Source organism: Meriones unguiculatus, chromosome 3 (genome assembly GCF_030254825.1).
Source record: "Meriones unguiculatus strain TT.TT164.6M chromosome 3, Bangor_MerUng_6.1, whole genome shotgun sequence".
Classification (NCBI taxonomy): Eukaryota; Metazoa; Chordata; class Mammalia; order Rodentia; family Muridae; genus Meriones; species Meriones unguiculatus.
Genome location: NC_083351.1, coordinates 94,458,240 through 94,481,565, shown reverse-complemented (window position 1 = coordinate 94,481,565; position 23,326 = coordinate 94,458,240). Strand labels below are relative to the sequence as shown.

General features: G+C 44.6%; 1 protein-coding gene across 1 annotated transcript in view; it reads right to left on the bottom strand.

Moving 5' to 3' along the window:
• Positions 1–23,326, bottom strand: part of Adamts16 (ADAM metallopeptidase with thrombospondin type 1 motif 16) — a 112,195-nt gene that overhangs the window by 8,608 nt on the left and 80,261 nt on the right. The window contains exons 19-22 of the mRNA XM_021652998.2: positions 19,858–19,984; positions 2,890–3,091; positions 2,585–2,779; positions 237–461 (exon numbers count right to left, since the gene is read on the bottom strand). Of these exons, the coding sequence (XP_021508673.1) occupies positions 237–461; positions 2,585–2,779; positions 2,890–3,091; positions 19,858–19,984 (749 nt within the window). The remainder of the gene's footprint in view (positions 1–236; positions 462–2,584; positions 2,780–2,889; positions 3,092–19,857; positions 19,985–23,326) is intronic.

Sequence of the window (23,326 nt, the reverse complement as noted above, 5' to 3'; positions counted from 1 at the left end):
GAGTATTACATTTCCTTACAGTTGTTGGCATAAACATTTGCAATGGTACACAGGGGCCCAGTATAACGCTCTGCAACATGTGGAGTCCATCCGCAGCATGCCACGCCCACCCTCAAGGGGCCACCCACATGCAGGAGGGAAAGGCCTGGAGGGCTCAGTGGGCTTTCCAGAGCACATGACTGCAGGGAGCTGCCCCTCAATGTGAGAGAGCCTTCCGCATGGCATCAGCATCTTACCTGAGACCAGGGTGAGGCAAACCAGCTGCCTCTTGGGGGGCCTGCTGCAGCATAAGGAGAGTGCTTAGGACAGGGAAACAGGCCACAGGCCCGTTCCAGTTCCAGGGCAGGCTTTGGCAGATGCAAGCATTTCTTGGAGGCCAGCTCTCGGTACTTTCCAGAGGGGTACTTCTCCGCACACCTGAGAACTCTCTGCTGTGTCCCCCTTTCACATGTCACAGAGCACTGTGAGGAAGGGGGTGAAGAGGGCTTTTGAGTTAAATCATTGCCCAAAGTGTCCCCCAATGACACAAGCTTTAACACTTATATGAACATATACATTTCGTGGATTGGGCCTTGCCATCTAAAAGGTGTTTTCACATCCAACATTAAGAGACTCTGAGGTTGGGTGTTGTGGCACAGGAAGTTCTGGTACTTGTGAGGCTGAAGCAGGAGGATGGCAAATTTAAGACCATCTCAAAACAAATCATAAACAATGGAGCATTGACGCAGGGCATTATGGGCCATCAGTAGTGGTGGTGCAGACAGAAACCTCATGGGGATGATTCTAAGAACACTTTTCCTGAAAACTTTAAGTGTTGGTCTGTCACGGATGATACCAGAGAACTTTTATGAACAAAGATGTGTAGAGAATCACAGCTCCTTCCCATTCCCATGCCTCTTCTGCAGCCCCAATATGGGCCCCTAGAGTATTTCAGGGTTCAGAAACCTGAGTGGTTAATGGAAAGGAAGCAAGCAGGCATGGGGGTGAGAGCATTTGCTCCCCGTGGGATACATGCCAACCCTGAGTAGTCATCCTACCCAGCTTCTGCATGAGCAGAGAGGCTCTGGACAGACTGACAAGTGGCCAGAAGAAGCTCAAGCATCTGATAAACAGATATGGCTCCTGAGAGCAACATCCTCTATTACCCAGACCAGTGCTGGTGTCTGTAGCAGGGATCCCACATTTCTGGCTTTTGCTTGGGTAGATGGATGGTGCAGGACAGCCTCAGGACCACTGCACCAAGGTGCTAGCAGGAGCTAGGGGAGTCGAGATTCCATATTCATTGGCTTCCAAGTGCCTTTTGTGTCCCCTTCAGCCAAGACACAGTCCCCACGGAAGACAATTCTATGGTACTTATTGTGTATGGCACAGAGAGAAGTGCTTGTGTTTGTGTGTCTGTCAGCATGTACATGTGTCTGTGTATGCACGCATGTGTGTGTGCATGTGTGCATGTGTAGTACTTTAAATTCCACATCAAGGGTTTTCTCCCTGGATACAGCCCATAGACTCTGCATCGTAAGTCTCCTGCTGTCTACACACACACATACACTCAGCCTCAGAGGTTTGCCTAGTAGATGCAGCTTGTCAAATGAAGGTGGAAGTCCAGCCAGAGGCACTCGTCCATTTGCTCTTGCTCTTGGTGAAAGGGAGGCTGTAACTCATGACTAGCAATGCCAGATTATTTTACCCAGCTGACCAGGCTGCATCTCAGTGACAAACCAAGTCTCAGATGCAAAGCCCTGAGGTTCATCTTCCTTCCTAACCAAGGCATTGCCTGAGGTATGTAGGAGATGGGACCCCCTAAGGCCTGTCCTTCCCTGAGAAATATGAGCAGGAGCAGTTAGAGGCTTTCTTTCCCAGTTGCTGTGGGAAGGTAGAGGTTTGGCCTCAGGGAATTGCTTTTTTTTTTTTTTTTTTTTTTTTTTGAGAGAGAGAGAGAGAGAGAGAGAGAGAGAGAGAGAGAGAGAGAGAGAGAGAAAGAGAGAGAAAGAGAGAGAGAGTCTGTGTAACAGCCCTGGCTGTCCTGGAACTCAAAACAATGAATTCTTAATACTCTCAGTAGACAGTACATCCTTGGCTGGTGTGGCAAGATTTCTGCAGCTCTTTTGGGTTCACTTAGGCCAGAGTTAGTCAGGAAACTTTCATACTCCAGCTCAGATCTCGATGACTAATGCTCCTGGTGTGGGGTCTGGCTATTCCCAGTCACCATGAATGAGGATGTGCCCTTCATTTCCACCCATGCTGCCATTGGTTACACAGCCAGCTCAGCACCTAAGCCACTTCTACAGACACAAGCTGGCTGCCCATCCAGACTATATGGAGAAATGGGTTCTGTGCTTTCTAAATCAATGCATCTTTCTAAATCCTGCGATGAATAAGGCTCCGTAAAGGCTCCCAGTGTTCCTCAGTTACAGATGACATCAGCATGGATGCCAGTGAGGCAGGTGATCTGAGAGAAGCCTGGCTTGAGGCACAGGGAACTGAGCTTGGACAGTGTGAGAAGATGCAGTGACTGCAGAGGAGGCAGAAGCAGGCAGCGTGCAGAAGAGGTTGATCCCGCTCTGAGGGGATCCCGTGGGCATACCTGGGACCAAGCAGACACCAGCCACTGCAACTTCTTGTGCTTGTGACAACGCTTGAGCAGGCAGGCTTCGTGGGTCAGAGGCTTGGGCTCCAAAGAACAAGCAGTGTCATGCAGCAGCTGGGCTCTGGCTGAGGGGTTGGTGCTTTTGCAGGCCACCATTCTCTTCCTCCACCCTTTCCCACAGGTCCGTGAGCACTGTACAAGACAGCAAGTGAGCGGAGGAAAATGCCCAGACTCCGAGACTGGATTCCCCAGGCCACGGAGAATGCACTCCACTGCCACCCTTCTCAGCCCTACCGGGTTACCTCTGCCCAGGGCCCGACGCTCCAAGCAGGGGGGCAGCTTTGGGAGTTGCAGGCTTGGTGCCTGGTGGGTGAGGGCTGTGGGCACAGGCCAGCTGAGACGGGCTCTTCTCGGTAGTGTGCCCTCCGCGTGCACTGCACAGGCCTGCTCTGAGTGCCCCCACCGCAGGTCCGGCTGCATGTGCTCCAGTTTCCCACAGACCAGCTGGCAGGGGACACAGAAGCCCACAGTGAAAGGAGGGATGGTCTCAAAGCCAATAGATGCATGTATGTGGTGACAGAGGCCCCCCGGTTTCCAGTGACACCTTTCACAAAGGCAGCATGTCCCAGCCATGGTTCTCATAGAGAGGTCATGGCCGCCCTTGCGTTAATGGTGCTGGGTGTGACTCTCAGCTTTTAAATGGATCTGGTTTCCCTGCACTTGCAAATAACCCACATTAGAACCTTTAAACACACACACACACACACACACACACACACACACACACACACACACACACACATATATATATGTACACATATATATAAAACTTCAATCATATGCCAAATAAAAGACCTTTGTGCTTATACCTGCTCAGCTTCAACAGTCATCTGTTAACACCTGACCTTAAGTTATGTAACATTTAGATGCAAATTTCAGATGCAGCTACTTCAATATAACGTCTGTGTGCAAATTTCAGACAGTTATTTCTACATGCATTTCTTGAAGATTCAAACTCTTTGTGTTTCTCAAAAGTAACCACAGTACCATGATGCTATCTAACGCATTATGGTATGCAGCGTGCACACGTGTCTCTGTCTTTCCTGTCACTTAGCAGCTAGATAATTCAGATTTGATTCGGTTTCTCCTGGTGTAACCCAGGCTGCGTTGTGTCCTTCTGAGGATGTGTCATGACACACCTCATCTTCATTTCAGTTTCTTCACTGTGCTTTCTCCCAAAGCTACACCGTGGATTCCCTCTCCAGTCAAAAGCGTCCTTTGTTGGTGGATGTGCTGGCTGGAGGTGGGTCCAAGTTCAGTCCGTGGTCCCTGCACAGTCTGATCTGGACATGTCTGCGCAGCCTGGTGTGGAAAGGGCTTCATGGTCCTGATGTCCAGGACACACACTGTAGTGAGTTCTTTTGCCTGTTAAGTCATCTCCTTGGCTCAGTCTGATATTCCTTTGACAGTCCTAAGGCTAAAGTAGTAAATCTGAAAGGAGAGGAAGCCAAGGACACTTTCTGGAAGAAAAAGGGAAGCATCTGCCCTGAGCAGCTGATGGCTGCATCTAACTCCATGATGCCTTCAAACTCAGCTGCATCAGGCTGCTTGGATGCAGTTTTGTCTGGAGAAACCTTATGCTGTCTCATTTCTGAAAAGATTCCATTACACTTTGAAGAAAACTTTAAATGATGTTTAAGTGATGTCAGTTTTGAACCATATGAAGAGCAAACACACTAGGGCTCTAGGAACTGGTCCCAAGTCAACTGTGGGAACACTTAAGATTTTCGGTATCAGCAAGATGAGAGCTTTTTATTACATGCTAAACAAATACATGGCACATCTTTCTAACCAGGGACTGCCGTCTGCTGCTGTGGTGTTATGGCTTTGCCTCTGGCTGCTCTCAGCTGCTCCTTGGCCACCTGTGTGTGCTTTCATGTTGTTTTCATGTTTTCCCATTTCTTACATTCGCTCTCAGCCCTGCAGCCTTTTAAATGGTAATTGGTGTCCACACTGGGGCCATGAAAGACATCTTGGCTACTCACAGGCTTTCCACACCTCCTCCCTAAGTCTCCTGTCTCCACCATCTTAAGCCCCTCCGACCGGGTTGATCCGTTCTCTGCCCTTCTCCCTTAACTACAGGTCATTAAGAAAAGCCTTCTGAACGGAGATCCTGCAGATAGGCTCTGCGAGAGCCAAGTATCTGTTCTGCTTCCCAGGGATTGCTCAGGGGAAATGCCTTCACTGCAGCCCAGGGAAGAGCTGCAGCCCTCTCTCCTTCTCTGCTGCCCGAGGGAGGGTTCCGCGGCAGGAGCTGACAGCAGTCATTGCTTTGTCTAACCCAACTGTATACCAGTGGGAACAAGGACTCTGCTCTTAGCCAGTCAGGGTTCCCGGGCAGGATATGGTGTATGCAGCCTCCACTGTGGAGCCTCCCTCACAGGGCTACACCGGTGGATCTTGCCACCACTCTCACAGGATAAGTTGTGTTTTCTGGGATACTTTGTTCTACATTAAGCATCTGTATTGATCAATAGCTACTAAGGTTTGGATCTGGAATGCTCCTCAAAGGCTGGTGTGTTGAAGACTTGGCACCAGCCCTTGGTGCTGTTGTGATATGTAGGAAATGTTAAGAGGTGGGGCCTAGTGGCAGGAAATTAGGTCACTGGGTCTGAAGGGCCCAAGCAGCTGTGCCGCCTTGACAGGCTTCAAAAGATACTGTAGGCCTGGGTTTCTGTTTCCTGGTAATGTTCTCACAGTTGCTTAGATATATTTCTATTTCTAAGAACATGAAACTATAGTCCACGGAAACAAGATACAATAACTCAATAACCTCCCAGAAAATCAGAAGCAATAATTTAGTAACTGCCTTGAAAAGTCCCCAAGCACTTGATCAATCAAATTAAGGGTTAGTTAGAAACCTTTGCTTAGCTAGTCGAAAATGATACTGTTACCTGGCACTTTTTGTTAGCACTCTTTGTTAGCCCGGCACATCTTATTACTTGGACACTGCATGAAGTGCTCCCACATCCCCTAGATCAGCAACAACCAGTTTATGACAAGCTTCCTTCTGCTAAATGCGAACCAATCATGTAACTGAAAGTGCTGTTCCTTGCTCAAACCATAATAAAAACCCAGCTTTGCAGCTATTGGAGGCTCCCTCCCTAAGCAGCTGTGTTGGACAGTGGGGAGTCCGAGCTTGAGCCCCAAATAAAGGCTCTTTGTTCTTGCCTGTGTGGCCCGGCTCCTGGTGGTCTTTGCGGATACTGAAATTTGAGCATAACAGGTCATGCCCTTGAAAGAGATGGTGGGGCTCCAGCCTTTCTGGTGTTTTATCTGCTTCCAGGCCACTAGGAGGTAACAACTTCCTCACCTTCACATTCCTATGAGGATGTATGTTTCTCTACCAGCCCATGCAACAGGGTAACCAGCTACGGAAACCCCCAAAACTGTGAGCCAAAATTAACTTTTCCTCCCTTTTAGTTGGTTCATCCCCTGCGTTCGTTACAGTAACAGCACTGACTGCCACACCAACTACTTTCTCAATTAAGTACCTCCTCTGTTCATTCTTAAAGATAAAAGTAACATGTGGCTGCTCCCTGTTGCCTATCAGCTTTGTGGGAGCTTCAGGTCTGGCATTCTGGTCGATGTTTTCTAGGGTTTGGTAGGTAAACAAATGCGCACATGTGAGCTGTGGAGCCACATGTAGATATGGGCTTGGTAAACTGTCACAGTCTTTAAGCATGTGCTGATCTCTTGAATATTGTACCCAGAATCCCCAGGTCCTTCTAACATGCAGCAAGCACTGGAAGCTCAGAAATCACGTGTGGCCTGGGTGATGCACTGTCTCTACCCTGCTTCACCAGCGGTGGTGTACCAGAACATCAGGACCTTCTTTTGTCTCCTGTGATGTGTCCTCCTAGGAGTTCATGCAGTGTCTAGTCCTTCGATCTACATCAGAACAGAAAGCCTGCCCCTGGCAGCTACTGGCAAAGGGCGGGTGCTGGAAGCCAGGCCCTCTCCAGTACCTTGAAGATGCCACCTAGCAGTTACTTCATTTTCTGTAGCTTTGAGAATTTGCACCATTTCTTTTTCCTTTGCAGAGCTGAAGGGTAGATTTATAATGAGCCAGACCCAGACCTAGAATTGTTTTCATGTTTAGATGCTGGATTTCTCTGCTGTAATGTGCAAGGCCAGACATCAAAAGCTTGCTCCAAAGGAGTTGCTATGGTCTTAATTTATAAGCTGCGAGGAGCCAAAAGGCATGTAAAGGTTCACCTATCGGAGGCCCAAACACTATTTTTTACCAGACTTTCTTCTCTTACTGTCCTGTCGTTGCATATTATCTTAAAAAACAACCAGTAAGGACCACAGAGATTCATTTGCACAGGTAAAGATGAGGAAAAGAATTCTGGGAGCCGCACACATAGCAAGCCACCTCCATGTTCTGAATGGTCTCAGTTCATCTCTGTTTCAACAGAAGCTGTTCATCCAAAAGCTTTTTCCCTGCAGGACACTGGGCTATGGCAGCAAACTTCTCAGGATGATGCCTTCTAGAGGGACAGAACAGTTTCTGAAAGAAGGTTGAGTTAAAGGACCTGAGGAACCTGCCCTTCATGCACTTTCTACCAGGGCTGGGAAGAGAATGATATAGATTTGGACCTGGTAAGACAACAGAAGTGACTCTTGTTTACCAGCCTTGTCCCTAAGAAGTCAGGTGGTCAATAAGCGAGTGAGACAAAACAGGAGGAAGAAGTGGCTCTGTCCCCAGACAGCACTGAGGCTCACAATATCCCTGTTCTATTGGAAATAAGTAGGGCTCTCTGTGTTCAAATTTCAAAAGCTCCCTTTGGCCTCACGCAGAAGAAGAAGCTGTTCCTTGGGTGCTTAGGTCTGCAAGGTCCTGCTTAGTGTTTCCTCCAGAAACCTAGCCAGTTTATGTGCTTTAGTGGCTGCAAGCCTTTCGGTGTTGAAGCAAATCCACCTGGGAAGTTAGGGGAAATTGCCTCCAATTGTTTATTCCTCCAAGCCTTCCAGACAATTCAGCTCAAGAAGTGGGTAACTTCCTTGCCCATGGAGATCAAAGGTGTGAAACTTTTCACTGTGTGCTTGGACGAGGCAGGCTGAGGCAGTCGGGATATTCACAGCTGAGGACTGTCCCAGGCTACCCAGACTGTATCTACACTACCCTGCCACCAAAACATGCAAGCACCTGTTCTTGCTGGCAGGCTCTGCACTGTACCCCCTCATGGTCCTCTCAGTAAAGCGCTACTCAGATGGGGTTCTGCCCTGGTGGCTCCATGTGCCTGCCGCATTCTTCCTGTGACATCAACCATATGGTCTGGGTGGCCTCCTGCCCATGAGCTCACGATCGGATGCACAAGTGTGCACTCACACCAAACAGAGGTGTCTGCTCCCTGGAACCCTTCACCTCCCCACCAAGGGAGCTTTCTGTCCTTGCCCACCACTGAAGCAACATTGTGGAGCCCCCAAGATTGCCCTTGGATGTCTGCAAACTTTTGCTGTCACTGGTGTCTTTTGGGTTCTATCCACCCTGCTGTGTCAGCCTTCCAAACCTGTTTATGCCAGCTGATCTTGTCACTGCAACCATGTAATGTAATTAGGTTTGGTGTAACGTTGTGAAACTTGAACATCAAAAAAGAGTCTTGTTTCTAAGAAAATGAAGTTGAGTCTTGGGGATGAGTCAGTCAAGACCGGTCATTAAGGGGGACTGCTGTCAAATTAGGTGTGGCTGAGGAAAAAGGAAAATATGGAGAAAAATAAAAATAATCTGAAGTGATTTTTGCATTGAGATGAGTATGTCCATGGGGGGAGTTACCCTTCTTTCAAAAACTCAAACTAAAACCCAGTTGCTCTGAGTAGTTGCTATTTGTCAAAAGGGTTGGGTCCATAATTAAGTGAATCAGTAAATGACAGACAGTTATGGCTCTTAAGAGGAAAATGAATATTCAGGCCATCTGTGTATCTTGTAAATTCATCAATTTTTAAAATAAGTGGGTAGACAGGCCTTATGTTGATGACTTGTGACCTGCTGCATACAGAAAACTCCAGTCAACAGCCAGTGGCCTGTCTCAGCTCCTGTTATCTTTGCTGGAGCTGGCACTGAAGCTCTCCCCTACACCACAGCCACCGCCCCATTCCCCAGCAAAGCTCCTCATCCCAGGTGTGGGGTGTCATGCCATGGAATGCCTTTACCTTGTTAGCTGACTGCACGCTGTCCCCTTGAGGGCAGAGGTATTCCTACCACATCACCCACAGCCATAACTGTGACCACATATGCAGATGTGGTGGCAGTTGAATGGGGCCATCGGGGAGACAGAGCTTCCCTGCTGTGCATGTCCTGTCACCATGAATAGAAGAGCATGATGGCGTCACTCCCTGCACTGCATGGTTTTCTGACTTTCCTCCTTACTGTTTCTTGGATGTTCATACCCACATAAATGTGCAGAAGTGTTCTCCAGCTCCGGAGGATATTCTAAGTGCTCTGGATCTATCACACCTTGACTGTAGGAACAACACAGCTGCTCAGTCCCTGAGGATTGGGAACATGACCAATGGGGATACTTCAAAGACTTAATCCGGCAGGCTCTAGTTAGGGTGCTTCTCAAGTTTCCTGTAAGAGTTGTGGTGACAAGGAACCGCAAATTGCCTTAGATGCAATGAGTTTTCAAAGAGAAACCAAAGAGGCAGATTGGACATGCTTATTTTCAGTCTCAGTGCCCAGCGTCCTGATGTAGTGTCCTGACGTAGTGTGTGAAATGAGCCCATGCCCTCCCTGAGTCTCAGGCCCAGTCTTCTACATCAGGGGATGCAGGGGCAGTGAGTACATCACAGCCACAGCACTAGTCCATGTGACCTTCAGGGAGATTAGCTTGCTAAGAAAACAAAACAAAACAAAACAAAACAAAAGAGCATTTCCTCACTTTCTATAAAAACTGCGAGTGTCAGTCAGGGCAGTGGGGGGTGGGGACAAACACTGGGAAGTGGCGTGCAGCAGCAGGAGCAGCAGCAGCAGACCCAGTGCTAGTTACCATGGCTGCTACACAGTGACAGTATTTGAGTGTCACGGTTTCTCAGGATCCGTCTGTCTTATCTTTAAAGCTTTCAAGCAACTCAAGTAAGGAGCTGAGCACAATGGGCAGGAGGATAGTGGGCAGTTCTTTCTGGTCAGTTGACAGTGTGTGGTCAGAACTCTGCTAAGGATATCTGTTTTTAAAAGTCAGAAGTGTGATTTTCTTTTTCAGAACGCTTGGATAATTGCATTTTTCCAGGAAGCAGGTCTCCCTGTGGAAGACTAATGGTGAAGAGACTAATGGTCAAGGAAAGAAATCCACAGGGCAGGTAGGAAAATAATGACATAATTTCTGAGCTTCCATCCCTGGAAATTACTTCTTCAGATAGCTTTAAACAGCTCAGGATACCTGCAGGTTAGTTACTTTCTCTATCTCTTTGTCTGTCTCTCTCTTTTTCTCTTAGGTAACCACCAGCTGGATTTTTTTTTTTTTTTTTATCATCGAGCAGCTCCTGAATATTTGTAGATATCAGAGGACAGAATATCTTGCTAGTATCACTGGAAGAGCTATTAAATAAGATTTTGGGTATTATATCTAGTTAACTGTGGTGACTTGAATCAAAATTGCCCCACAGGCTCATACATTTGAGTGCTTGGTCACTAGGTACTAAGCATTCAAATATGAAAAGGAGGTGTGGCCTTGTTAGAGGAAGTGTGTCATTGAGCCAGGTAGGAGTGGGGGTAAGGGGTGGTAGGCTTCGAGGTTTCAGAAGCCTGAGCTAGGTCTTCTTTTACCTGTGGATCCAGATGTAGAACTCTCAGCTCCTTCTCCGGCATGCAGGCACCACATCTGCCTGCATGCTGCCATGCTTCCTGTCATGATGATAATGGACTAAACCTCTGAAACTGTAAGCCAGCCCCAATTAAATATTTTTATAACTGCTGTGGTCGTGATGCCTCTTCACAGAACCAGAACAGTGACCAAGACCCTGACTAAATACTTAAGTTATAGTTTCTATACTCTTTGGAAGCATCCCTCCTTACAAAGTTTTTCAATCTTTACATTGCAAGTTTTCAAGTAACTTATTTTGCAAATATCCTGCCGTCTTTTGCCCTTCATGCACTCTTGCAGCACTCTAGGGAACAAGGAGAGCCTTGGGAATCTCCTTAGAAGATTGACTGTGTTGTATATTGATTTGTATAATTGCTAGCCAATACTGAAAAAGCCTGATGCTCAATAGTACTAACTTTATATGCACAGACATCTGAAATTATTTTCTTTGCCCAATATTCTTCTATCAAGTTGAGACAAAAAAATCCACATTTAAAGACCTCATTCTCTAGCTCAGCTGGTATAAATGACTCAGACTGTGACAGCAGCCTGCTAGAGGAGAAGTCAGTGAAAATTCACCCCAAAGAATTGTATGCAGGAAGTAGAAACAATGTCCGGGTAATGTGTGCCCACACACAGACACAAACACACTCTAATGTTCTCAAACACCTGTAAATGTTCTGCGCTGATAAATACAGTGTCAAAATCCATCAGTTTGACTGATTTTCAATATTATAGCAATGACAGCTAGTAGCTACTGAAGTGTATAATCTGTAGTATTTCTAATCTTTACAACAAATCTATGTAATAGGTAAAGGTATGGTACCCAATTTAAAGACAATAAAACTGACTTTCAAATGTACCTAAAATATGCAGGAACAGGTAACAGAGTCAGGGCCAGGTGTAGCCTGGAACCAGCACCTGTTCTCTGGACAATCATGAGAGTCATCTGCAGAGTTGCATCATTTATATGACCCCAATGGGCACCCAAAATGGCACTCTCCCATGCAGCTCTATCTAGCACCCTTCACCAAGGTATGGCTTAGGGCATGGTTTCAGGGACAAGCAGGTTCCTGCTGATTGACAGACTGAATTTTGAGCAGACAGCGAATGAATGGAAGACATATTGATAACTTTATAAAAAGAGTACAGCTCTCATCTTTTCTTAAAATTAAAAATCATGGTGGGGAATGTGGAAGTGATGGTTCAAATTAAACAGTACAAATTCTTTTTCTCAAAAGTCAAGCCAGTAGCTGAGAAAGCCAGCATACCATAAGAAGAGGGAAAAAAAAGACAATAGGAACAATAAGAACAAGATAGAATGCAGCGTCAGGGCAACAACAGTGTCGAGAGAGGTGGAATGAGAAAGACAATGCACATGTTCCAGGGTTGGGGCTGTGCTGAGTGGCAGAGAAGGAGACCACTGAGCCTAGCTGGGACCCGCAAAAACAGCTCAAACTGACTTCACGATGGCTCATGCAGTCATGAGATCCGGTTCTCACCCAAACCGACTGTTTTATTCGGTGATAGGAGGTTTTCCTTGAAAGTGAGATCTGAATATAAAATACAACTTGAGGAATATTGTTTTAAAATCTATGGATGCTTCATGGAATCAGCAAAAGATTGTCTTTCTTGACATCTTCATGAGTACCGTAAGGGCTCTGCAAATAGATACTGATGAGCAGACAAAGGAGGAGACAATTCTAAGATTCAGTCATCTTATTAATAATTGTCAAAAAATGTCCTGGCCATAACATAAAAGTCATGAATGATATTTTTCTTTTAGACTCTCACATTGTAAGGGAAGACACCTGAAAAGCACTGTTTGCTTATAGGTGTGTTCATTTATTAAATGTTTTAACACATCAACAAAACTTATCTTGAATTCTTATCAAATGTTAATATAAACTGTAAAACAAGCCATCAGGGAGGATATGGGAGGACTGGGAGGGTGAAATGAGGAATGTGTGTGATCATATTTCATTATATACATGTATGCAATTCTCAAAGTAAGTTTGTAAAAAGCAAAAAAAAATATTTTGAATGTGACTTTAGTTTTAAGATGTAGCAGGAAACGTCAGCTGAAACAAAACAAAACAAAAAATCCACTCAGATGGAAAATACAATGAGCAAATAGAGCCAAAGTGACCTTAGTAGCCACAGTTTACACAAGTAGATTAAATCATATATAAAAAGATACCTTTCCCTCCTCGATCAAATCGGAATCTGCTGAGGGAATACGCACAGATGTTTAAAAATAAGGAGGACTGTGGTGCAAAAGCCTCGACAAAGACGGAGGACATGAAGCTGACTCCCCAGCATTCATGTTCCATAAAACCGATTGCAAGATGGGAAGCAGCCTTGGTCTCTATTGAGTGACAGGACAGCGCACATCGAAACACAACTCTACTGACATAGAACGAGTTTAAAGTCAGTTAGGGAGCACACTTTTAAGGAGTGTGAGGTTTTGATATACAGGGCAGATGGAAATGAGGGCATAAAGGGTTTAAACAAACACCCTAGGAGTTCCATCCAGCCATCACCTAAACAGCTTTTCTGCAGAACACAGCACGGGGTCCTCAAAACTTCTGTTTCCCAGCTATGAAAGAACCCCCACCCATTTCTGATTGCAATGTAAGAATGAGTAAAAGAGGGAAATTGCCATCTGGAAACGTCAGTAAACTTGGGCTTGCAGAGACAAGTTTAAATAATTTCAAGATAAGTGAATAAAGTAATGGCACCAACTGTGCCTAGCATCCTACAGTGTTCTGTGTTCTCCTCCCCAAAGTCCCAGTTCTGCTCAGAGCTTCACGTGCAGTGACCCTGTGAAAATAGACACAGGAGGTGGTACAGCCTGCTTCTACGAGAGCCTGTGTGTCATCCACGTACGCTTCATGGAGGTGTCTACACTCTACCTTCCTACCTGTTAGTTATTATCCATCTACTTCTGTCTACTTATATATCAATATATATCACCTATCTATTGTTTATCTAAAAGTCTGTGTCTAAGATCTACCACATATCTTTCAACTATCATCTACATATGTATGTCTATGAATGTATTGATCATCTATGTGTATGTAGATCTATTTATTCTATATATTTACTCATATCAATCAGGTTTTTATATTCTTATTGGAAATATGTGCATAGGTTAGATTAACAGGTGAAAGTTACATTGAGTACAGACAGACTATGGACATTTTGGACTCAGTCACACTGAGACTAGGACAATATGAAAGCTTTATATGTGGTTTAACCTGAAGAATTCTTAAGTTTCCTGAAAAGCAGAGATAGTTTTAAGTCTCCAAGACACACACACACACACACACACACACACACACACACACACACACACACACATTTATACATCTGACTTACATCATAGATATACTAGCAGTGTTGATAGGTTTATAGTGATGATATTCTTGACTGGTAGGTAGGGTATATGTGTCTCTTCTCAACTTTTATATGATTCTAGAACTGCCAGAAAAGTCCACTAAATAAATAAATAAAATTACACACATAACATAGTAAAATAAACAAAAGCAAACAAAAACTTCATAGTTCCAAATAGGGATGGAACCCCACAAGTCAGATTTCTAGGTATGAAATGTTACAAACACATCCCAAAAGTTCTCCATCCTTTCTGCCCCAGCCTGGTCTCTGTGTCAGTATCCAGTAGTTTAGCAATCTGCCTGGCTCTCGCTAAGTCTGGGACCCGTGTTTCAGCCTGTCTCTCATAGTGACATATTCAAACCTCTCTACTTCTCAATCCTATCTGTGTCATGTGGGGCGGGGCAGGAGGGCATGGGCCCTCTTGGTATAGTGTCCATATGCCTGCCTGCCTGTACATTTTATGCAGGGGAACTACTACCTGAACTAGCAGCTCTAGACATTAGCTTCACAGCTGGATGAAGGCTAGTGACTGCAGAAATGTGTGCACATTTGGTTTCTCTGACTAAACAAGGATGTGTAAGACACTTACTTTCCCCATGAGACACAGTAGTGGGAAAACAATAGCCTGCAGTTTGTGGCTGCCTCAGGATGGTGGTTACCCAGGAGGCCTTGTTTCTGCCCAGCTCTGTCCCAGCAGGGCAGTGCAGTACTGTGTCCCTGTGGAAGGCCTCCTCCCAGCCCTTTGTTAATCCAAAGGCCTCCATACCAACCTCGGGAAAAGCCCAGCACACAGTACTTGGGCATAATTATTTCCCACAAGAGAAAAGACAGCTTTTCAAGGGGGCTGCAGACAAACATTCTCCATTATTCACGTTTACCATCATGGCATTACAAGAGAAACACTGTACCTGACACTCTGTGGAAAAGCTTCTGGACTCAGGAACACCAAACATGTAAAAATAAACCAATGCAAAGCAACAAGGAGACATTCTAACACCATTCCCAAGTATTCCTGAAATCACTGTTAGAATAGCTGTGGGGTTCTGGGCAGGACCAGCTGTGGCACATCATTCATGGGAGCTAGAGCCAAGTGAAAGTAGTGGACCTCTGGTAGAAGTCACTTAGCTCTTGTTAGCAAGAGCAGAGCAGAACACGTATGGGGCCCCTCCCAGGCAGCCTGTGCTGTGTGTCTCAGCTTCAGGGAGACACGCCTGCTGAACTGAGAGGTCAAACACCTGGATGATCTAATGACCTGAGCAGCTGGTTGCTATCTTATGAGCCAAACTATCTCGCAGCTGCCACCTTCATGGCCATCTCCATGCCTTGCCTTGGTAAGTAACTTACTAATGGGTCACTAGTCTTTATAAGGCTCATGAGTACAAGGGATAAGAGGTAGAAAAGAAATAAAGATCTTCCTCTCTTGTTTTTTAGAGAAGGCAACTAGTATAAGCTTGCTCAGTCTTGCGTTTTGCTTTTGCTGTATGAAATCACATGTGCTTGTCTGATCTATATAGTTTGTTTGGGAAAAGTGATTCTGCTATCAAGTTTGTAAGAGGTCATGAGGATATAGCAAAAATACTACAGTTAACTGAATATCAAGTACAGTTTTGACCTCAATTGTAGAAAGCATGAAAGACTTGAACTTTGTTTTAAGCATCAGAATATATACATATATATATACATATATATATTCAGAATATATATTCATATATATGTATATATTCATACTTCTGTAACTCAGAGAGAGTTAACTGCCATCTGGAAGGCATTTTCACCTATCTTCAGTTCATCTTCCAGGAAGGGGTGCTATTTGTACTTGTGCTAAGAAAACTGTTCTTCAGGTGAATGACACTTGAGCTTTTCCATTTAGATAAGCTGGTGAATGTGAAGGAAATAAATCACATGATTTATGGTTGCTGTTTGAAAGCAACTGATAACGTGGTTCTGTGCTGGAATGCTTAGCACTCTGGACTCTAAAAGCAAGTGATACAAGTGCCTGGCTCACAGGAGATGGGACAGGAGTAGGGATGTGCATCAGGGATTTGGGCTGTCTGACTGCTGCAAGGCCAGGAGCAAGGGCAGTAACCATGAACAAGAGGAGGCCAGGGCAGTGTTAGCTCCTTTCTTGCAGCCCATGAAGCCTGGCTGGCGTCCTTTACTAAGCCACAGTGCTTAAACTGGCTGCAGCTCGTGTACATCTATCCAGACAGATCCGCAGTCAGGAGGTTGATAGACTCCCACTCTGTCCACTCCGGAAGGCTACTCCCTATACCTGGCAGAGACTTTGGGCGATCCCGTCTGACTGAGTTCACCGTGTCTTAAGGCTTTAGATGCTGACCTGGAGGCCAGTGCTCTTAGCACCAGAGACTGTCCCCTTTATCACCTAAGTTACAAATTCAGTGATTTAAGATAGTCCCGAATTCCCAGTCTATGTCCCTTCAAGCTGAACATGAAACATCAAATCTCATTTCCTGCATTTAGAGTCATGAAGGGCATGGGTGGCTTCTTCCACGGAACAGTAAGGCCTGGAAATGTGTCAGCACTGCACAGGGAGGGAAAAGCTCACAAATACACCTTTCACTGACAGAAAAGTACTCTGGGGCTAACTGCCTAATAGACAGGAACAAAAGTTACGGATATCCTGGTGTATTAGTGACTTCTCTGTTGCTGTGATAAAACCTCATGACCAAAAGTAACTTAATGTGGGGGAGGCTTTATGTTAGCTTGTGGTTTAGGACAGAGAGAGAGGGGGGAGAGGGAAAAGGAGAGAGAGAGAGAGAGAGAGAGAGAGAGAGAGAGAGAGAGAGAGAGAGAGAGGAGAATAGCTGTGGGGTGGGTTCTGGGCAGGATCAGCTGTGGCACATCATTCATGGGAACTAGAGCCAAGTAAAAGTAGTGGACCTCCTGGTAGAAGCCACTACCAGGTGACTGGTGGTAGGAGAGAATTTACATTGTGGGAAGTATGGCATAGAAACAGGAACAGGAACAGAAAGCTGGCTGATCCCATCTTTACCCACACACAGGAAATATACAGAGGATAGGAAGCAAGATGAGGCTAATATGCCCTCAAATAACCCACAGTGACATGTATCCTCCGGCTAAGTTGCACTTTTTAAAGATTCCAGGACCTTTTCCCAAAGAACTACCAATAGTGAACCAAGTGTTCAAATATGTGACCCTGTGAGGAACATTTCACATTCAAACTCAACACATCTGGCCAAGAGGAATACGTCATTTTTTTTCAATTAAGATAAAAAATTTAATGATTTAAGGAAAACCTGTTCTCCCCAACTTAGCTGGGGATTTGATAAAAAGACTCTGTAAGGATTAGCATTTGGTACAGGTTCAGCTATACAGCTTTGTCCTTGATAATTCTGCTCATAGAAACAATAAATAACTGATGAGAATGTTTCTCCATCTATAAATAAAATGGCAAAAAGGTAATGGTTGCTGATTGTCCCATCTAGGTTTACCATGGGTTGTCTAAAGCCCCACCTTACTCTGTGAGGTAATCTCCATTCTGACCTGGGTAATAACCAATCAGGTGAAGGCAGGTGGAGCAGTCCTGGCTCCCAGCTGCACCTTTGCCAGGTGTGTCCTGCCACCTGCTGCTGTGTCATCCTCCAGTTCAGCCACAGCTCAGGAGACACAGCAGCCCCTCCCCTGTAGGGAGCCCTGCACCTGAGGTCTCTGGTTTCTCAGCTAACTAGAGACCCATGGATTTCTACCTGCTGCCAGGCCTCCAGCAGCTTTGATGGAGACGCAGAACAAACTTGGAAATCACATCAGGGAGTGTCTTCCTTCTGAAGAACTGCCTAGCTAGGAATGCCTGGTTTTAGGTCAGCACTAAGAATTTTGTGTTGCCTCAGAATGTTTTCTGTCACAGGAGATAATCTAAGTATTCTAAAACCCAAGCTGATCATGGAGGTCAATAAGAAGGCATTACCATCATCAGGAAACCGGGGACCCCACAGTCTAATGTCTTCTGTGGGCTGTTGGGTACATCATCCTTTGCTCAATGAACTATGGCTTTTTGTTTGTTAGACCTTGGTCTTTGACAGAATTTTTCATTAAATAAGTGATATCAGAGAGTGTGACATACTACACACAGGAAAATGCAGAGATGTCTTTGCCTGTCAGTCCCTGCATATCAGAAGGACAGAGACTGCAGAGATACAGCGAGAAGAAACAGTACCAGTCTTTGCAAGAAAGCAGGTTGAAAGCAAGGGAGCCATGCACTAACATACATCAGTGGTCCCCACAAGATTTCCAGGAACTATGTACTAATACACATCGGTGGGCCCACAGGATAACAGGAGCTATGTACTCATAGACATTGGTGGTCCCACAAGATTGCCAGGAGCCAACACACTCCTGTCAGCTTATGGCACCAACTAGAACATAGGTACAGAGACATGTGCTCTCCATGGGGTGAGAGCCACCATGGCACAGTACACAGCAAAGCTTTTGTCCTTCTTGAACTCTAGCTGGGCTCCTCTGAACCCTTTTCTGACAAGCCTTAACTCCAGGTTGAGAACATGATCTTCAATGGTACTAGTTCCCCTAAAGCATCTGCCTGAGCAAGGCAAGGCTGCCAGGGGACAGGACAGGTCTCCACCCTCTCCAGGAGACAAGGAGCCTGACATCTCTCAGCCCTCTTTCCTTCAGGCAGTAGCCTTCATCTCTTTTTGTAGTCAGCTGTGCCCTATTTCTACCTCCCCAGTTGCCCATCATCCTGCTCTTGACACGATTGCTTGGAGACGAACACAGGCCTGCAACAGGCCCATGGCATACTGTGCTCTTTCTGTCTGACTTGGTTCAGCCCATGGGACACACAGATCAGAGATGTGACTTGCTGTCTTTTACCAGCCTACTGGGCTGCAAGGGCAAGCTGTAAGACTAGAGCTGTTAAAGAGTGTTATCCCCAGTTCCATGGTCTCCAAGACCATCTTTTCACTCTAGTCCAAATCCTAGAGGGACATCCACAGGACCTTGGTGACTAAGGGTTTATCAAATCCTGTGTAACTTCTGAGGAGCAACTGGCTCAGCAGCTAGGATGCTGTCAGTTCAAGGAACCATGGCTGAGGTAAGGTATGTAGCCTAGAAAGGTGGTAGGTTCCCACACACTCTGGGAGCATCTTTGTTGAGAAGATATCATTTTCTGGAGAAGGCTCTGACCTTGACAGAGCTAAGATTTTTAAGCGTTTTATGTGTCTCCATTGCTATGTTGTGAGAGCCTGAGTTCACTTCCAAAGACAGTGGAGAGCCGGCATCTCACCTTCCTGCACTCAGCTGTCTTGGAGACACATAGATAGTCATGTGCGTCAGCAGAGTATTTCCTCAAAGCAGGGATCCATTTGCCATACGCTGTGGATCTTCACATGAAGATAATTTTGGATTGTCTTTGTTAAGTGCTGAGTTCCTTTGGCTCTTTGAAGGGCTCATTGAGGACAGAGTTTCATCATCTTGAGTGATTTTTCATTTCCCATTGTGACCTGCCCCCATAAAGACAAAGACAGTATAGTCCCAGGATTTGGCCAGTAGCTCCTGTCTCTCAGGAAACTATGTAACCCCACATCTCAGAGAATAGAGGGGTGGCAGTCCTGAGGGCAGAAAGGAGATGACAGACAACCTGGCACCGTGCACATGTGTGTAACAGTAAGTCCCCAGTGTCTTACAGGCCTCAGGAGTGGCTCTTGCAGTACCTGTCAGCCAGTAAATAAAAAGCAAAGAGTAGTGATGGACACCACAGGCTTTGGGAGAATCCACCACTGTATATTATAGCGCATGCTTTTACATACATATCCACACTTATAAAACAACAGGACATTTTGGGAAGAACTCCTCTTACAGGTGAAATAATTTCCAGGCTATTTGTCTCCCGAAAGACTTTTCCTGGTCCGTTATCCAGGAAGCTCTTGTTCCATTTGCCTTTTTGCTGCAATGAACCAGGACCCATTTTGCAGACTCATGTTCCAATGATCTGTGACCCCTGAGCCTTCTTACCTGGGAGGACATGCTGAGACCTTGCAGGACACTAGCCCTGTGACAGGCCGTGTCTTGGGGTTGCAGAAGGATGCATTCACTTGAACCCTCAGGTCTTTGTAGCATCCTTCCTTTGAGTTCATCTTGCCTGTGGAAAGGGAAAGTGTGATGACTTACAGCCATGCCCAGAGATAAAAATGCAGAAGAACTAGCAAAACACTTAAAAATCTTTTGAAAAGCCTGAACCATGCTTGCATGCCTTTGTGGTAATGTCCAGAATTTGAGAATTTATGTTTTTCTCCCTATATTTCAACATGTTTAAATTCAATATGTTTTGGGCTGAGGATACAGCTGAATGGTAGCATGTTTTTCATGGGAACTGTGTTTGATCCCCAGTACTGTAATAAACACCAAATGATAAAATCATAAATAAATGTAACATAGTTCTTTTATATAACCAATGTTGTCATTTATTTGATGAATAAAGTCATTTTGCAAAAAGTGAATTTATCCTAATATATTAATTTAATTTCCTAAATAATAATAATAATAATTTAAATTCCTAAATAAAATTATATACATGAATACTACATCCATACCACTCAATTCCTTTAATTTCTACTCCCTTGCTCCCTCACTCCCTCTTGAATTTATGACCTCATCTTTAATTATATATACATATATATGTGTGTATGTACCTATATAGTTGATTTAAATAAATACTAATATTAATTATGTTGGTGTCGTGTTTCTGTTCATGAAATGACATTAAAAGCCAATTGCTAATAGATAAATCAGCAAGAAACAAATAACAGAATGATGAGTAGCTTATCAGCTGAGAATCCATAGCTAAATATCATCAGGCCACACTCTAAAACCAAACTTCTGACAGTTATGGCTTAGGAACTGCAGCCAGAGGTCACCACCAAAGGCTGGTTTGGTACTCAGCCTCCATACATATCCTATCTAAGGCTTTGTGAGTGCCCTGTAATATGTTTAATGTTTCAATTAACTACATTTTCCCACAGAACATACAACAGCTATCAAAAATAGCCAAATACAAAGACAGAAACCAGAATGGCCGTTGCCAGGGCAGGAAGCAGGGAGGATGGGGCTTTATGTTTAACAATCTCCACAGAGATCTGGGACAATAAAAATGTCTTGATGCTGCAAGGTGGTGATGGCTGTAGAGCAACATAAGTGTACTTAGTGCCATCAAACTGTATTCACAAAAATGGTTAAAACTGTAAATTTCATAAATATGCATATACAGTATAATATATAATATACCATAAAATGCATATATTGTAATATATAGTATATCACATACATTATATATAATGAGCATATATAGCCTCTTATTAGACATATACTTTGAAAGATGATAAAGCTTTCTTCAACAAAAAGAATATATTAAAGTATGAGATGAACAGAAATAAAGACAGATGAACAATGATGTTTGAAAAACTGGTAAAGAAGTCATGCTTGGCTGTAGGGACCCTCTGTTCTTTGCTCAGGAGCCTCCTCCATAGGACTGAGTCTGACTTTTCAGCACAAGCCCTTCCAACCTCTTGCCTCTCGGTCAGTCTTGGCAGGACCCAACCTGGCATCCTGCCATATCCCTCTCAACTCCAATCTTGTTGGTCATAGGCTGTCAAAGCTTCTCAGGAGAAAATGCACCAGATGGTGCCCGGGAATCAAAGCATTTTAGCTACTCCTAACCCACCCTTTCACAGGGATATGAGCACTTTCAGAGGAATGAAAGGTCTCTGAGCACACAAGAACCAAGGTGTCACGCTTCTCTGTCTGAAGCAGTGAGGCCATCAGCAGAAATGTCATTCAGTTTAGAGTCAGTTTCTTCAACCTAGAGGCTAGATCCTGACTTCAAGACCAGGGTCCGATGCAAGCCCACGTTCAGAGACTCAGCCCTCTGTGACACTTGTGGAGGGCAGCCTTTGCTTATGGCCATTGCCATTTGTGAAATTATTCAGCAGCAGGCTGAAGTCATAATATATGAAATAGAAATTAATTGTGTCCTCTTTGGAGTTCCTCAAGTGAAAATTTTGAAGCTACTTGGTTTTAATGACCTCTGATGAGGGTGTTTTAAAATTTAACTTTGATAATTATACTAAAATACTCCATAAAAGTAAAATAACACTCATGTGACTATATGGAATTTAATCATATGTGGAATATATGATTGAACAGAAATCATGAAAAGGTAAGATGTTACCCAGTGAAAGTGATGCTCAATCCCCCAAGGCAAAAATAAAAAAAATATACACACATACACATGCACACTCTCACACACGCACACTCTCTCTCTCTCTCTCACACACACACACACACACATATGCACACTCACACACACACATATGCACACACACATATGAGCAATCTAAGCCTTCTGGGAATCACAGAAGACTGACTGACTAGCCTTTCAGGGCCCACCTCCCTTGTGCTCCAGATGGAGAGAAGCCACATAGCCTGGCTCTGGGGTGGTATAAGCTTCCTGTAAACAGAGCAGGTACAATGATACAGCCCAGATGCCCAAACTTTGGACCTACAGATGAGCCAGCTTCCTACAGCTGGATGATACAGTGCTCCTGATCTGTGGCATCCTCATGCACTCCAGCCTGTCCTCCTAATGTCCTCTATCAGGACGCTGTCCTCCATTGCCTTGACTCTGCCCTTACCTGATAGATTGCTTTCCACTCTTCCAAATCAGATCAGAACATTCCTTCTCTTAATTCCTTAGTCAGAGCCCTTTGGCCTGAGTGATCCCTGTGTTTCCTGGACATGCTAGGTCCACCCCAAAGTGTCTGAAGCAGCTTGCATATTGACTTAGATTGGGTTACTATTGCTGGATTTCAATACTGGCCGCATGAGCAAGGGCCCTTGAAGGAAGGAGAGGGAGGTAATTTGCATCCTTCTGCCACAACAGCCATGTACTTGGTCATCACTTACTTATATTTCTCATCACCAAAGACTTCTAGAAGTTTCTGTATCTTCCAGGATCTTGGAGAACCAGGGTGCCTCAGAGAGATACAGGAGACTATCTGTGACCATTCTTTCTGTTTTATAAGCAGCTTGTCTCCTGTATAAACACTTTCTTATTTAAATATCTAGAATTATTTCTCACTCTCTGGCTAGCCTGTCACCAATATACTTATTTAGAGCCAAAATATGTAATGTTAAAATGAGAAATGTTTCAAATATGTGATAATCAAACATAATCTCCTAAATTATTCAATTGAAGCATGTAAAGATAAAATTTGAAATCCTGTAGAAAAATGTGTTCAATTAGAATAACTTCAGAGAGGGTAAATGAAGTAATGCAATTACTATCAAAGTGAAACTAGATAAAGATCTAATTCTTATAAAAGGCAAAATTCATATGCCTTAATTATAAATTTTACCGAAAGTTGAGAAACATACAAAAGTTATTTAAATTGCTTCAGAATGTTTAAAAATAAAAGTTTCTCCTGGA